General features: G+C 40.1%; 1 protein-coding gene across 1 annotated transcript in view; it reads right to left on the bottom strand.

Annotated features, from left to right (window-relative positions):
- Positions 1 to 11,124, bottom strand: part of tacr1a (tachykinin receptor 1a) — a 39,634-nt gene extending 28,510 nt beyond the window's left edge. The window contains exon 1 of the mRNA XM_028457567.1: positions 10,525 to 11,124. Coding sequence (XP_028313368.1) covers positions 10,525 to 10,922 — 398 coding nt within the window. The 5' untranslated portion in view covers positions 10,923 to 11,124. The remainder of the gene's footprint in view (positions 1 to 10,524) is intronic.
- Positions 11,125 to 13,444: the final 2,320 nt, after the last annotated feature.

Below are 13,444 nucleotides of genomic sequence, written 5' to 3'. Positions count from 1 at the left end.
AATACAGTTTGAAGTCATTCAACCCTTACTTTTCAAAGCATTTAACAAAAGCCAAGGTCCATAAAGTGACTCAGTGGTACCTCTACATCAGTAACTGTATCTGACTTTGGACAGAGCCAACATTCATGCCTCTGAAAAGTCCCATGTCATACTATTTTTCACCCCTCTCCATTTGTTCTAAGAACCCCAAAAACAGTATTTGAGGTCAATTTTCGCAAACTCGCCTGTTTTCCAGAGTTTTAGCCTCTGAAAAGTCACTTTCTGAGCAACTCTACACAAACAGGCTGATTTGCGTCCTACTTATACATATTCCTGAGTGGGCGTGTCTATAGATGGGACACTGACTTCCAGGCTCATGCTGCTTTATAAAGATGAGACAGAACGTGGGGGCGGGGCGTTCACCGGTACATACATAGACTGTAGAAAATACATACATAGCACTGCGTGAAGGACGCTGAAATGCTCACCTTTGTGGGCGTGTCTGTTTACATGTCAATCATGGCAGAGAGCTTCCTGGAGGCGCGGCTTCTCCAGCTCAGTGCCACCTCAAATTTGTCATCAAAGTGGGAACGCGTCATCAAATTGGAGCGAGGTGTTTGGGCTCACCCTGCAGTAAGAAAGGAGCAAATCACCCTCTAACTAACGATTGAGGGAATCAATGAAAAAAACACTTTGGGCATGTGTATGAAGCCCAAATAGCACTTTTATCATGTTTAAAGCACAGAAAAGTTGATTTAGCGTAACATGGGCCTTTTAAATTTTGGAAACGATACATCTTCAGCTGCCGTAATTTCAGTGACGCTGCACAACAGTAGTGTATTTATTTGGTTTAGGGATATTATTCCTGAGGGCTTTGAGACTATGGAGCAGTTAAACATGAGTGCACGTTTACACACATTTAATCCCACTCTTCTGTGTTTCCATTTCAATGCCTCACCTCTTTGAAATTGAACTTTTGCTTTCACAAATAACCTAAGTCCCAAGTGCTACCATCTGTTCGACAACAAAGAGCGTTTCTTCCCGCGCTGCAGCTGTGAGGCATTTCATCTTTATAAATTTGTTGGTGTCTCGCTCCACTCCCTCGTGTTTCACTTCCCCCTGAGATGTTGCACTTCAAATATCGGCTTTCTCCCAACAGGAAACCTCCTCCAGAGGTGGTAGAGTTTTCATGGATGATATAGACCTCCAATCATCCACAAATAACAGCCCAAGTGCTGCAGCCGTTCGATACAAACCCCATGACTCTGCTCGCCTGGCCATTCACTCTCTCCCTTTGTTGGCTTTACAACAAAATTTCCAGCAGGTTGCAGTGATTTGATAAGAAATTTGTTTGCTTTGCTTTATTGGTCTCTCTGGGTGATGTTGTTGTTTTTCTACACAATGTTACGCAGAAATGTCAAATGTCTGACCAAGGTGACAGAGCCTTGGATTATGTAATTTGAAGCACGAGCTTTGGTGTTTTCCTTTATCGTCCAAACGCATACATACGACTGGTTTGGTCGTCTCATTAATAGGCAGCAGACGCTCCTGTGTCTCAGAAAAACCAATATCCACACCCAAGCAGTGTAAATCACTTTTGTGAATATTGTGTGCAGCTTGTGAGTGCACATACATGCAGGAAATCATACATTGTACCATGAGGGTCAAGGACAGACTAGCTTGAAATCCTTCTATTATGACCTCTTCAATAGCTGTGGCAATACTTCATCCACCAATTGGGAATTTTATAGAAAAATGCTTTCAGATAATCCAAAGTCCTGTTTGCCAACATTTTGGTCATTTCCAATGAGTGGGTGTACAGGTGGTGGTCATAAAATTAGAATATCGTGAAAAAGTTGATTTATTTCAGTAATTCAGTAATAATGCATACATTCATTTCACACAGACTGACATATTTCAAGTGTTTATTTCTTTTAATGTTGATGACAATAACTGACAACTAATGAAAACCCCAAATTGAGTATCTCAGAAATCAGCTAAATAACTCAAAACACCTGCAAAGTCCTTTAAATGGTCTCTCAGTCTAGTTCTGTAGGCTACACAATCATGGGAAAAACTGCTGACCTGACAGTTGTCCAAAAGACGACCATTGACACTTTGCACAAAGAGGGCAAGACGCAAAAGGTCATCGCTAAAGAGGCTGGCTGTTCACAGAGCTGTGTGTCCAAGCACATTAACAGAGAGGTGAAGGGATGGAAAAAATGTGGCAGAAAAAGGTGTGCAAGCAATAGGGATAACCATGCCCTGGAGAAGATTGTAAAACAAAACCCATTCAAAAATGTGAGGGAGATTCACAAAGAGTGAACCGCAGCTGGAGTCAGTGCTTCAAGAAGCACCACGCACAGACGTATGCAGGACATGGGTTTCAGCTGTCGCTTTCCTTGTGTCAAGCCACTCTTGAACAAGAGACAGCGTCAGAAGCGTCTCGCCTGGGCTAAAAACAAAAAGGACTGGACTGCTGCTGAGTGGTCCATAGTTATGTTTTCTGATGAAAGTAAATGTTGCATGTCCTTTGGAAATCAAGGTTCCAGAGTCTGGAGAAAGAGATGAGAGGCACAGAATCCATTGCTTGAGGTCAAGTGTAAATATTCAGTGATGGTTTGGGGTGCCATGTCATGTGCTGGTGTTGGTCTACTGTGTTTCCTTAGGTCCAAGGTCAACGCAGCCGTCTACCAGGAAGCTTTAGAGCACTTGACTAAATCTACTTTAATCTATGTTTTCACTATTTTTCATATGATTTAAGTTCACAAACAGAGATTAGATTTTATTTTCAGGTAATCTAATTTAAACCATCCATCTTTCTATTTTCTGACCCAATTGCTTTTTGTTTTTTCAGGGTCCTTTTCTCCAGGGTGTACTCTGGCGTTTACTGAATAAATAGCTATATAATTAAATAGTGTTTTGTGTTATTTCCTTTTCAAATTATTGTACAGTATCTTCTCTCTGTGTTGCACTCCGTGCTCTGTGTTCTTAGCCACATGATCTCCACCGCATTGAGGAAATTAATTCATCCAATTTTTGATGGGCAGAGAACGAATGGCAAAGAAACAGAACGGTGCCAGAGGCCAGAACAACTTCCTCTGACGGTCCCTCTGGAGGGAAGAGACGTAGGAGGGAAAGGAAGCACGTGAAACCAGAGGAGCTGCAGAGGAGGCCAGTCACAGTAGCAGTTTACTACGTGTGTAGTCATAGCGTTAAGGTGCTGCAAACGTTCAATCTGAGAATCGTAATGGAAAAGAAACATGGTTTCAGTGCCTTTGAACATGGCCTGATTGCTGATGTTATTCTGTGTCAGTACTGGAATTTTACAGAATTGAACACCTGTACTCATAGAAATAGTGAACATTTCTCATATGTCTGTGAAGGTGTTCAACCATTCAGGTCATGCTGATTATAGTTGTTCAGTCAGATCTGACACAACTTCTCTGTTGGTTGGTACATGGTTTGCCCTTTGGTTGGTGGGTTGGTTGGTTGTTCAGCCTCTTTGTTTATTGGTTGGGGTGTTGGTTTGCTGGTTTGATGGTTGGTTGGTAAGTTGGCTTTTGTTTGTTTGTTTTGTTTTTTGGTTGGTTGTTCGTTCAGTTGGTTGGTTGGTTATTCAGCCTTCTTGTTTATTGGTTGGGGATTTTGTTGGTTGGTTTTTTGGCCTATTTGCTTATTGGTTGGTTGGTTGGTTGGTAGTAAGTTGGTTGGTTGTTTTGTATTTTGGTTTGATTGTTTATTGGTTAGTTGGCTGTTGTTGAGTTTTGAGGCCAGTGTGGCTTGTTCTAAGCTCTTCAAAATGAATGTCTGATTATTAAGTACGCAGAGCATAAAACACTTTCCAATGTATCTTTAAGCAGTTCCTGTTTAATTGTGTTAGTTACAGTTATGCAGATGATCCTACAGTGGATCATCATTAGACATGCTGATTAGCATATACCTCTGCCTCATCCTGTCCTATTAGTGTGATCAAGAGCTTCTTTGCTGAGACGGGCATTTGAAAATGCACAATCGTGTTGTCACTCAGACTCATTTAGAACCATCATTGTTCTAAATTTTAGTTTTCTCATGTCTGAGTAGGCAAGGACATATAAATGATTGGGTAGATCTTTAGGTTGTTTTTTGCTTCATTAGATTTGCTCATTTTAATTTAATTTACATTTTGGTAATTAGACTGTTCTCCATTAGTTTAAAATCTTTTATACGTAATCATGTTTGAAGTTTTTTGTCTGGCTGTCTATTATGGCCTATCTTACTAAAGTACCTTTGAACTTGCTTTATTGGATTAGATACAGTTATGTAAATGAGCCTACTGAAGATATTCATTAGATATGCAGATTAGCATACATCTCAGCCTCAATCTGTCTAATTAGCATGATTGAGAACTTTTTCATTGAAATAAGCATTAGAAAATGCACGCTTGTGTCATCGCTTACACTTGTTTAGGATGATCATCTTCCTTAATACCAACCTGTCATCTCTGAGCAGATAGGAATTGATGTCACTCAGGGATAAGATGAGGCTATATGATCAGAGATAGAAATCACCTCCAGCAGCGATCAGCAGCATAGAGCATCAGTATAAACAGAGAAGACTTGCAAAGGAAAAACCCACAATGATGTGTGAATACCACAGGTATTAATACAGTCATACAATAAAAAGATTGGGAGTTAAAAGTCAATATATACCAAATTAGCAAAAAAAAGTGTCTTGTGGTTTCTGGACTGTTATCACCTGCTTTGAAAAGTCCATCTGAGTGTTATTGTATTTTAAAGCTGCTGTAGACAAATAATTGATCAGATTAAGACAGTGTAGGCCTCAAAGATCAATAAATTGAGGATCATTTGCTTGAAAAAACATGCAAAAAATTTAAATTGTTGCCCAAACTTCTTATCTTAATTATAAACACTCTCTAATTGATATTGTCGGAAAATTTCACATTCCGCATTGCATTGTGGAATGTGACGTCCCGTAGACAGATGCATAAAGGTGTTTCTACTTCATTCTTAACGTGATATCTTGTGTTTGCCCCACAAAACTCAACCAAAGTCCCTTTCCAACACATTTCTGGTACTTTCACGAACTGAAAATTGTGTTTATTTTTGGTTTACACAGAAAGATCTGAATCCAGCCAAAACTGAAAGCCGAGTATGGTGATATCACCGGGAATCCCAGGAACAAACTAAAACAAAAAAGGCGTCAAACGAATCACTGTCCTCTTTGTCTGCCGAAGAAACACAAGAAATTATGGTAAGAATGAGGTAAAAACATTTCTATACATCCGTTTTACGAAACTCTACACCAAATTGAGTAGAGACCAAAAGAAAATTTTGAGCGGCGATTTTAACCTTTTACATCGTTCTTTGAGCAAATGATCTTCAATTTATTTATTTATGACACCTACACTATGTCTTTATCTAATCAAGAAATGTTAATATTTAGCAACTTTAATTAAATTGCTTCATGAAATTGTTTAAAGAAATGCAGCGACTCTAAGACTGTGTGCCTGTACCGTGTATGTGAGTCTAAAACTTTGCGTGCCTGGCTGCGTGCGTGCGCGCGCGTATGCCCTTTGGTCTTCCCATTCTTCCGTTTTCTTGATCCTCCCTCTCGTCATTGAGAGGGAACAAGAAGAAAATCTTGGTAAAGGTCACTCTATGCAGACACAATCATAGCCACACACACACACTCACATATCTGGCTGAAAAGCCAAAGGAAGTTGCTTCCCACAGCTCTCCAGAACAGACGAGACAAGATCAGAGTTCATTTATTCATTCAATTCAATTATCAATGTCGGTTGCCTGTGCCGATAACAGATTTTGCTGGACGATATATTATCCCACAAATGATTGCAGATAAACGACATTGTCGACATTTTTTTAGACCACATTAACCACTAATATAATGACATATCATAATGCTTACGTCTTACGTCTCCTTTGCTGGCGGACACTGCTGGTACGCGGCTCCGCTGCTTCACATTCTGCTGGGTGTAGCCGGTGTAGTGTAGAATAATCCTTTTGTGAAAGTTTCCTACGGTACACAATGGGCATGCGCACCTGCCGAACTGCGCATGCGCGTCCGTCATGTTGAAAAAAAGTAAGAATCTTTCCTTTAATTTTTAGGGTTAGGGTTAGAATAAGGGTTTATCATAGTAGGAAAATTTAAGGTAGCAAAATATTGTACGTATATGTGTAAATATTTACTACGCTATTAGGGCTCTATCTCCCGTGTGTAAGTCCAAAAATCCGTGCAGCGGTGCTGTTTTTGGCTGTGTGCTATTCTTCCCCTGTACTTAAGTCAGTCGCTGCGCTCCTGCATTCTCCGGTGTGCGTAAGTCCTTTTCCTCTTACGCGCTTCTAACCCTGGAATAAGTGCAGCGCCCCTATAAGGTGAAACATTATATTGCACTAGAAATATGGACTTAGTTACATTTCAAGCCACACAGACTCGTGCGTCGGGCAGCAGCAGCTGTGATTACGCAGCTGCTGCTGTGTGATTAATTAAAACTCTTGACAGATGCAGACTTCTGTCCACGTTGGTCACAGTGATTCAACTATTTTCATACTGTGTCCAACGTAAAGTCACAGTTTGATCCACCACAGAGTGAAACAAGTTGTCATGTGGATGAGAATAGACCACAAACTGTTCCCACACATATTTTAATGAGGCTCAGCTCAGGTCACTTTAAACAATTTATACTTAAAACTGCGTATTATGGAAGCCAATAGTTGTGTTTCACTGCAAACATCCCTCTGTATTAAAGCAGGACACTCTGCGGCCGCGTTATTTCCTCATATCTCCAACGATGATGATGATGATGCTGATGATGAAGTGCTGATCAAGGAAAGAGATTTTAACTGTGACTCAGTCACACTGCAATAATCTGATCAATGATCTGATCAAATCAACCTGTTACATTGTTTATCAATGAAGGCCTTTCAAATTAAAAGTGACCTTTATTAGGATTACTTTTCACTACAATCCGAAGCTACGTAGTCGGCCCAGAGTTGCCACATCTACCTGACAATAACTGTTTGATTTACCTAACTCTAAGATTGTCTGGCAGTCGTATACTAGTTCAGAGTAATTACGCTGCAGGTTCACTGTGAAATTATTAGAACTGACTGAATTATCTGCCGTTTTATATCCGTTGCCAACGTGAACCTCGAGGCCGGCAAACTTATCGAGTTCATTTTCATTTATTGTCCGGTTAACTGATTTATTGATAATTGGCCCAGGCCTAATTGTTTTGTGTAAAAAAGGTAAAGGTTTTCCTTTTACACACTTCATTCATGTATTCACTCAATAGATTCTTCCATGTGTCCTTTATTACGAATGTGTGGACACTTGGCATCTTGTACGCACACGTTCATCCTGAATATATATGCACACCAAAACACAGATTTATGAATCACACAAAACGATGCACTCAAACACACACTAGTCACAAACACAAACAGTGAGACAGAGCACTGTTTATTTTCATTTATCCACAGTAAATTAGGCATGTCACTGTAAACACCTGGAGGGCTGTGGTCCTGCCTGCTTTGCATACTTTCCTGCTGAGTGTAACTAATGTGTCATCTGGCAGCTCTATAGACACCCTGACAATGAGCTAAACCTTTTAGAGGGACCTAGGACCAGAGCTTCATATTATATTTATCTATATTATTTCATTTATTATATGGTCGCATCCAGATATTTGATAGGAGCGCTTGGCAAAAAATCCAAGACGTGTTGATGTTTTCCTTAAGTGACTTTATTTTTGGGTCTCAGAAAACATCTTGTAAATAAGGACATGTTTCCAATCAAACGCTTAAAAGCTTTTTCTCTCATCAGCTGCATCGTCCTGTAGCAGATGGTTTTTTTTCATTGTCTGAGGCACCGTTATGATTCAATTTATTTTTCCTTTTGGCTGGAAATTACATTTTAGGAAGTAGATACAGATGAGATAAATGTTTTTTTTTTCTTTTCCGTCTGTCAAAAACTCAACTGTCAGCACTGAAATTGATCAGTCACTAGTGATACCTGTTATTATTGGCACGTTATCGGACGATATTGGCTTTAAAATGAGCAGATCAAACATAACGCTGATACAATTAAGCAATAAAATAGCAGGCTTTGCTTCCTTGATCAATCCATAGACATCATATATACGTAGACGCCTCAACGCCTATGTAGAGGCGTGGCTAAGCGCCGCCATCTTGTGCGTGTGCAGCAGACTGCAGGAGAGCTTGTAAATCAATGGAGGGAAGAGGCTCTCAACAATCTCAAAGTAGAATGATTCACTTAATTTACTGATTTCCAAATTGTTTGAACCTTTCCTCATTTAGAGCTATGACACAGAATGCTTGGATCTCATAAAAATGTCATTTTTTTTACAACATGTAAGTATGTAGTAAATGTTTAAAGTAGGATAGGTTGCAAGTACAGTATCTATATTTATTTTGCTTGAAAATATTTGTCATATATTTTCAGCTTTGTCATTTTTCTGCATTTACCAACGGGCCAACAAAATAAAGAGTATGCGGAACAATTCTGTATTTAATTCCACGACAAAAGCTACTTTATCTTTGGAGTTAAAAATATTGGTTATCGGCCAAATAATATGTAAAACATTGGCATATTGGATATTGGCCTTTTTAGTCACACTTGTGTCGGCACATAATTTAAAAGTCTTATAGTAAGAATCTCAGCTGGGGCTTTTGTTATTTTACGTTAGGGCTGGGCGGTATGACCAAAAATGTATATCACGGTATTTTTCAAAATACTGTATTTTTTTTCATGCATAATCGGGTTTTCACAGCATTTACTACTGGTTGAGAGGAATTACTGCAGTAGATTGACTTAGGATGGTATATTTTACTGTCTTGATGAGTAAATATTGCAGAATAATTCCACTAGTAGTAATACAAGTTTGCAACAGCAGCCCAATGGCTCTTTGCCGCACTAGCTTAGCTTTAGCATTAGCTTGATTTCTAGCTTCAAATGCTGCATACTCAGTCGTGAGGTGGTTTCTTATGGTGAATAAGGTAGCGTTTTGTTTGCAGCTCCAACAGGACTTATTTCCGCATTATAGGAATTACAAATTGCGATCCTTTCTTTTTTGGTTTATTACTGGCTGCTGAATTGCCGACATGCTAAGCTAACCGTGCCTCCGTGTCCGTGAGTGTTGTTCTCCATGTTTAACTTCCTATCTAGAAGTGTAACATTGAAAAGGGTCCGGTCTGAAACGCGGCGCAGCGTAGCGTTCCGAAAGCAGTGTAATCCAATACCCCGGTACGGCGGTATATTAAAATTTCATATAACAAAAATATATACCGGTATTCGGTATGAACCGGTATACCGCCCATCCCTATTTTACATTTTGTTTTAAAGTCTAAATGCTATTCCTTCCAGCTCATTGTGTTGAAAAGAAGCTCAAATTGGGGAGAAATCCACGCCAACCTGGCAACACCATGCCCTCACTCACTTCCTTTGCAGAAGAAAGAGGATGGACACAGTGTTGACTGACTCTGTCTCAGTTCACACTTCTCACTCAGTCTCTCTCTTTTACACATGTGGTGACGCGGCCCCTCCTCTCTTAAAGGGGCCACGCACCAAAAGCTCAAAAGGCTGTTAAGTTGATTAAATTGCTGAGTGTAACCAAGAACTACATGCTACAAAACAGGACCTGCCCTAAAAGACAGCACAGAATTTACTCACACATGCTGTCTCCATGGAGATGAATCAGCTCAATGAGCACATTGTTATGTGCCACATGTTGATATGGGGCAGCTGGACATCAATAAGTGCCTGTGTAGTATTTTGCGCCAGTGATTTTGACCCTGAAACATCTTGCTTGAGAGTTTATTGAGAAATAAATATAGAGACTTATATCGTTAATTGCCATTTTAAGAAAACATATTGGTATGAATTTTGGTCCATACTGCCCAGCCAACAACCCCCACCACGGTTTGACTAACATAGACTGTGGAGGAAATCAACTAGAATATAAATCAAAACAATTATATACTTTAAATATCATTAAATAAATATATATAAAATCACCAAATTGTGTAATTAGGGGATTTCGCGTCACACCTGCATAATACTCATTTTCTCTTTCACAAGTTTTGATGATCTTGTTTGTATCATTGTAAACACACACACACACACCTGTACAGTATAGAATTCTAAAGTAAATTAAATCTGATAAGAGGTGCGCAAACAAGCTTTTATATGTTTCAAACCATAAGGAAATTCAGATTTCTATTTTCAACCTGCAAAATATGAAGCTGCCTTTTGCTTTTGGAGGGTATTTATGAGACAGGCTCATGATACAGCTCGCATCTTGATAAACGTGGATTAAATGCAGCGCCTTTGGTTTTTCCCAGGTAAAAAAAAAAAAAAAAAGGTTGACAGGCATGAATGCATCCTTTTCTTAGCCTTTCCATCACATATGTCTGAGATTCAAATTTGATAAATTCATTAAAAATGTTTTTGCTGGATTTTCTGACACTGGTTCATCCCTAATGTGTCTGCTGTATATAGACTCACCTGTCCAGGGCGATGGCAGTCATAGAGTAGATGCTGGCAAACACAGCCGCGATGGGGAAGAAGTTGTGGAAGCGACAGTAAACGGGACCGAAGTACCACTCGTTGTGCACGGCGTAGGTGAAGTTGATGACCGTGTTGAAGGCGGACATGGAGGCTTCTGCGAACGCCAGGTTCAGCAGGAAGTAATTGGTGACGGTCCTCATGCGTTTGTGTGCCATAATGATCCAGATGACCGTCACGTTCCCCACCACGGACACGATGACGATGGAGCTGTACGCGATGGCCCACAGGACGATCCTCCATACGGGCTGCACGAACTGGTTCCAGTACTCGGTACCGTTGTTGGTGTCACTGGTGGTCCAGTTTGGCGCGGAGGTGGCATTGAAAAGCGGGTCCATTGTAGCAGATGTGAAACAAGGAGAGTCAGATGGAAAGTTTGTCCGTCATGGGTTCTGGAGGACTCACAGTGGATCAGATGTTCAGCCTGGGTCCTCAGAGCGGCTCACCCGGCTGTTTCCTGCGCTCCTCAGCCGTGCGTAAAGACCGAAACGCGCCTTTTACGCACAGAAGCGTCTCTCGCACACTCGTCAACGCTGCGCTCCGTCCCGCTGCTCGTTTGATTCCAGCGAGCGGCTGCGCGCTGGATTAAGAGGCGAAACGCGGTGCGCGCCCCCGTCATCTTCATCATCACCCTCATCATCGTCGGATGGACATGTCTAAGTGCGTCTCACACGTCATCCTTTGAAGAAGAGGTCGAGCCGTCGCTGTGTCAGGAAAATATTATATTAACACTATTGATGTTCTGAACTCTGGGAGATAACATTTAGTTACATACAATAGAATAATAATAACTTACATGTCTATAAAACTGTATGTTAGGGATTTACTCTTTATCCCTCTGAGCAGCTTCTCTCCCTCAGGGGAAATTAGGAATTTCACCAGCGTTGAAAATCCTATAAGAAATATAATATACTTGTAGATTAATGTACAGCAGAGCTGAAGTCAGCATCCAATGTGAAGATTTTGAAATCCATTTTCAAGGCACTCATTTTTCTCACTGCGTATGACTGAGAGGGAGATTTGGAATCATATTATTGTTGATGTAAAGTTTTTCCTGCTGATTTGAATGTTTTTATTGATTTTGAAAACGCTAAATGTTTTCTGTTGCACTTTTTGATCATGTAAAGCACATTGAATTGCCTTGTGTGTGAAATGCACAATACAAATACATTTCCCTTGCCTTACATTTAGGAATATAAGGCAAAGCAAGGCAAATTTATTTGTATAGCGCATTTCATGCAAAAGGCAACTCAATGTGCTTTACATGATCAAAAAGTGCAACAGACAACAGCTTAAAATCAATAAGAACATTCAAGTCGGCAACAAAACATTTAAAATCATCAACAAACATCAACAACATCAGACTTTATCAGACCAGGATTGGTTTGATTCATTCATTTGACTGTTTGCTTATTTGTTTATTTTATTTGCTGGGGGAAAAAAAAAAAAAGATTGATAAAATATTGAACCTATTGGTCAATAATTGGTTGTTTATTTGTTTGTTTGCTAAAGTTAAGTATAATTTATTATAAACCCAGTGCAATAACTCATACCAATCCAGTGTCAGCACATTATCACTGTTTTAAATGTGTGTTTTTATGCTTTTATTTTTAAAGGCTAAAGTCGAGCCTTGTGTGGATAATTTTGTTCCATATGTGCCTATGGTGTGTATGTATGAATGATTGTTTGTCCCATTTATATCTATGGGACAAACAATTTGCAGCTGATTTGGCAGAGCAATATGTACATCACCATGAGATAAACGAGCATTTTTCTCTTTTTGACATGCTAAAATGGAGATTTAGGTTTATATGAAAAGAGTCTTTCTTTTTGTGAGGTTGGGTAACAGGTGATGGTTGGTCCTGATGCTAAAACTCAGGTTTACTTGGTAAATTGTAGCTGGGCCTAAAGCTCCACATGCACTCTTGTGGTGTTACAGTCTGTGGTGATCAGTTGTTTCGCATGTTATCCATCTTCTGCTTCACGCTTTGTAGAAAACCCCTGAAACGTGTTCCCTCTTTGGTACCATGCTGACATTTTGGCTCTGATACTCCGCTTGTTCAGCGTTCACTGACAAGAAGTTGGATGTTCTCATTCAGAAAGCCCTGTAGGATTACAGAGAAGTCCAGATTGTTCTCCTCTGGGAACCGGCTCTCCTACACCGCTGACATTAAGTAGCCATATGAATTAAATCAGGTCTGTGTTCAGATGTGCCCAGAGGATTTCTCTGTGTGTGTGCAGATAAATGAGCTCATTAGGATGAACTGATAATAAAGAATGGAGCTCCGTCTGACTGTGGATCAGCAGGGCTTTGTATCGCGTTAGTGGTTAATTCTACATATTTGTTCTGATCAGTGACTGCTTAAAAAACATGTGTTTTCCTTTGATATCTAAGAATCATGTGATGTCTTACAGCCAATCAGCAGAAGGATAAATAGCCTATAGTATATGTATCTGAGGACTAAATGAAACCACAAAAACAGCCATAACAAAATAATCACATGTCTAATAGTGTGTAAGTCTCCCTTTTGCAGATCCAACCCATCGAGGCATGAACCTCACACAACCAGGACGTGATCAGATCCTTTCAGTCCTCAAAAACCGCTTTTATTTCCGAGCCAGACGAGAAGGATACAAGCATTTTGTCTGTCCATGAACTTCTAAGTGCTTTTCCACATCGGTTTTGTGCACACGCCATGACGTCAGACATCCATCAGTCAGAAATTGCAGCAAAATGGCAGAAATTTCAGGGAAAAAATGTGTTTTTCTACAGGGCCTGAGAAGTGCTCGATAGGCTGCTGCTGCTTCAGATTTACATAAAATAAGATGAAGTGTTGGCCTTGGCAGAAACATGCGTCGT

The sequence above is a fragment of the Gouania willdenowi genome, chromosome 9 (genome assembly GCF_900634775.1).
Source record: "Gouania willdenowi chromosome 9, fGouWil2.1, whole genome shotgun sequence".
NCBI lineage: Eukaryota > Metazoa > Chordata > Actinopteri > Blenniiformes > Gobiesocidae > Gouania > Gouania willdenowi.
The sequence above is the reverse complement of the archived record's forward strand: the minus strand, read 5'-3'. Positions and strand labels throughout refer to the sequence as shown.